Source organism: Galeopterus variegatus, unplaced genomic scaffold (assembly GCF_000696425.1).
Source record: "Galeopterus variegatus unplaced genomic scaffold, G_variegatus-3.0.2 Scaffold1523, whole genome shotgun sequence".
NCBI lineage: Eukaryota > Metazoa > Chordata > Mammalia > Dermoptera > Cynocephalidae > Galeopterus > Galeopterus variegatus.
Genome location: NW_007727634.1, coordinates 158,835 through 161,540, shown reverse-complemented (window position 1 = coordinate 161,540; position 2,706 = coordinate 158,835). Strand labels below are relative to the sequence as shown.

The 2,706-nt window shown below is 33.6% G+C and overlaps 1 protein-coding gene across 2 annotated transcripts in view; it reads left to right on the top strand.

The window, feature by feature from the left end:
• The window catches only part of NOX4 (NADPH oxidase 4), a 169,296-nt gene that overhangs the window by 39,112 nt on the left and 127,478 nt on the right, over positions 1-2,706 (top strand). For both annotated transcript variants that reach the window (XM_008577501.1, XM_008577500.1), the window contains exon 4: positions 1,233-1,317. In XM_008577501.1, the coding sequence (XP_008575723.1) occupies positions 1,233-1,317 (85 nt within the window). The remainder of the gene's footprint in view (positions 1-1,232; positions 1,318-2,706) is intronic.

The following is a 2,706-nucleotide window of genomic DNA, read 5'->3' as shown; positions in this document are numbered from 1 at the left end:
GGAGCGCTGCCGCACTTCCCAAGCGGCGCACTGTAGCAGTGCGCCACCGGGCCGGCCCCTATACACTATATTTTAACTTAGCTAAATTCAGGTGAGCAATCCAGAGCCCTGTGGCTTTTGAGCAATACAAGGAATGATTGCTCGTGTTTGATAACTTATCATCTCTGCTTAACACACATACCCATTTTCAGCCATGTTATATGCTTGAAAAAGATGTCCTGATTAAATAGTGATGTCTGTGTGATATTTAGTGTGGTAAAATGAAGGGTGTAAGAAAACCGAAAAACACTTAGTAATACTGTTAAAACTAACTGAAATTCTTTTTTTTTCAGTTATTCTTGTGCATATGTATGAGAAAGTGTGTATCTGTGTATGTTTATTCTTCACTGAGATAGTAAGGCACTGCTGAATAAGTATTAGTATTTTAATAGAAGTTGTTAACTCGGGGTTGCTGTAATGTTCTTTGAAGATCATATGTGCAGATTTTCTCAAGTAAAACTTCTCAGTCTTTTCATGTAATTATATCTGGAAACTCGTTCCTTTTAATGCAATAATTTGTGGAAATAACTTTTTCCCTAGGTTGCCTACTATTATAAAATACTAGGTTTTCATCCTTGTGGCTGGCCGTTGGTTTGGTGTAAAGAAAGAAGATAATAGCAGGAAGCGAAAAATTTCCCCTAAATCTCTCAGTATTTAATAAGTCTTAAAGAATTGTCACCAGTGTGAAACATAGATATTCAAAGATACTTAACATTTTCTTTTGCTATAAGAGCAAGCAGAAACCAGAGATGAGATTGCCTCATTTAAAATAATCTTTTTTTCGATTACAAAAATATCACATGTGTTTTAAAATTCAAACATTCCAGAAATATGCAAAATAATTAGAGAGTTTCTCCTAGTCTTACTCTGCCAGAACAACTACTGATAACAGGTTGAGGTAAATGCCTGCAGGTACACTAACATACTAATGCCATTAATGTTGACAAAATAGGATTATAGTGTAATTTATGTTTTGTGACTTTTTTACCTAACAGCAGACTTTGCACATCTTTCCATATCAATAATATAGCCTTCTCACATTCTCTTTAATGGCTTGACCACATGTATCATAATCTCACTAATTTTTGATTAATAGACTTCTGCCATATTTTCCAAAACTTTTACTTTGTAAACTTTGTACATATATCTTATTTGGTACATTATTTTTATCATTTAAAATGATTTTTATTTAGGTTCCAAGCAGGAGAACCAGAAGATTGTTGGATAAAAGCAAAACGTTCCATATAACCTGTGGTGTTACTATCTGTATTTTCTCAGGTGAGAAAGCCAAAAAATGTTAAATATTTTGTTAGAATTACACATTTAATAAATTGTAAAATGTGTAATTTTATTGTTCTGTACAATATCTGCTGTCACCAACAGGAGATTTTCTTATTCTATGGCTTAGTTTTCTCTTCTGTGTGTTTAAAGAGGTTTTTCTAGGGGATACTACAGAAAATGGGTGTCTTATGATTTCTTGCATTATAATATCTGAAAATTGGTCCCCCAAACTGATAATGACAGTTTCCTGAAAGCAAATAAATAAATAATTTCATTTAGAAAGATTGGAAGAAGCAGAGTAAAAGTTTCCAAGCTCTAAAAGTAATAATATGAGTTTAAATATATGAAAATTAGAATGTGAAATGTTTATTCACAGAATATGATTATGCCCAAAATTATATTTGATAAATTCTTTTTTTGATATTAATACTTTGGTAGAAGAACAAATATCATTATTTGTGGAATTTTGCCCTGCTCTTTTCCAAGTTAAAAAAGTAAAATGAGAATCTTTTTGCTTTTAAGGGTCATTTTAAAGTAAATTTTTGTCCTAAATATTTATATGATACTTTTCAAATTTTTGGAACAGAAGGTATTAAACCTAGTGATTAGGTACATGGACTCTGGAGACAGATTGTATAGATTCTATCCCCAGCTACCCTTCTGACTTACTGTGTGGTATTATCTCTCTGATCCTCAGTTTATTTATTTTTTTTAACTGTAAAATGGATTGGCAGTAGCACCTACCTCATAATTTTAAGGGTAAAATGNCATAGATTCTATCCCCAGCTACCCTTCTGACTTACTGTGTGGTATTATCTCTCTGATCCTCAGTTTATTTTTTTTTTTAACTGTAAAATGGATTGGCAGTAGCACCTACCTCATAATTTTAAGGGTAAAATGAGAAAATGCATATGCAGTTGTTAGAATAGAATTAGTTATAATTTACAGTTCTAGGGTTTAATTATGCCAGTGGCATAGCACCTGACATTTTCACCTGGCCATTATTTGATATGACATAACTGTTATGATACCAAGGTCATTTTGACTGGGCATTTATGTATGGCCATTTTGACTCAGGAATGTTTTGATACAGTTATTACCAAGAAATCATTAAACTTTCAGCTTTTTAAAAATTGCCAAGCATTGTTGAAACAGGCATTTTCACTGTTTTGTCCCTGAACATCTTCCTATTGGGAGTTCCCACCTCTGGAGGTGAGAGATGGGGAGAGGTTCAGGGAAGGAATTAGGACTCCAGTGTAGCTCAAGGCTGGGAAGAGTAAGAGTAGAGGATGAGATGAGGACAAAGGGTGTGGTGAGGGTTAAGGATGGATTAGGGCTAGTGAGGATGAAAGGTCAGAAATGGAGGAGGATCAGAAAACTTACTTG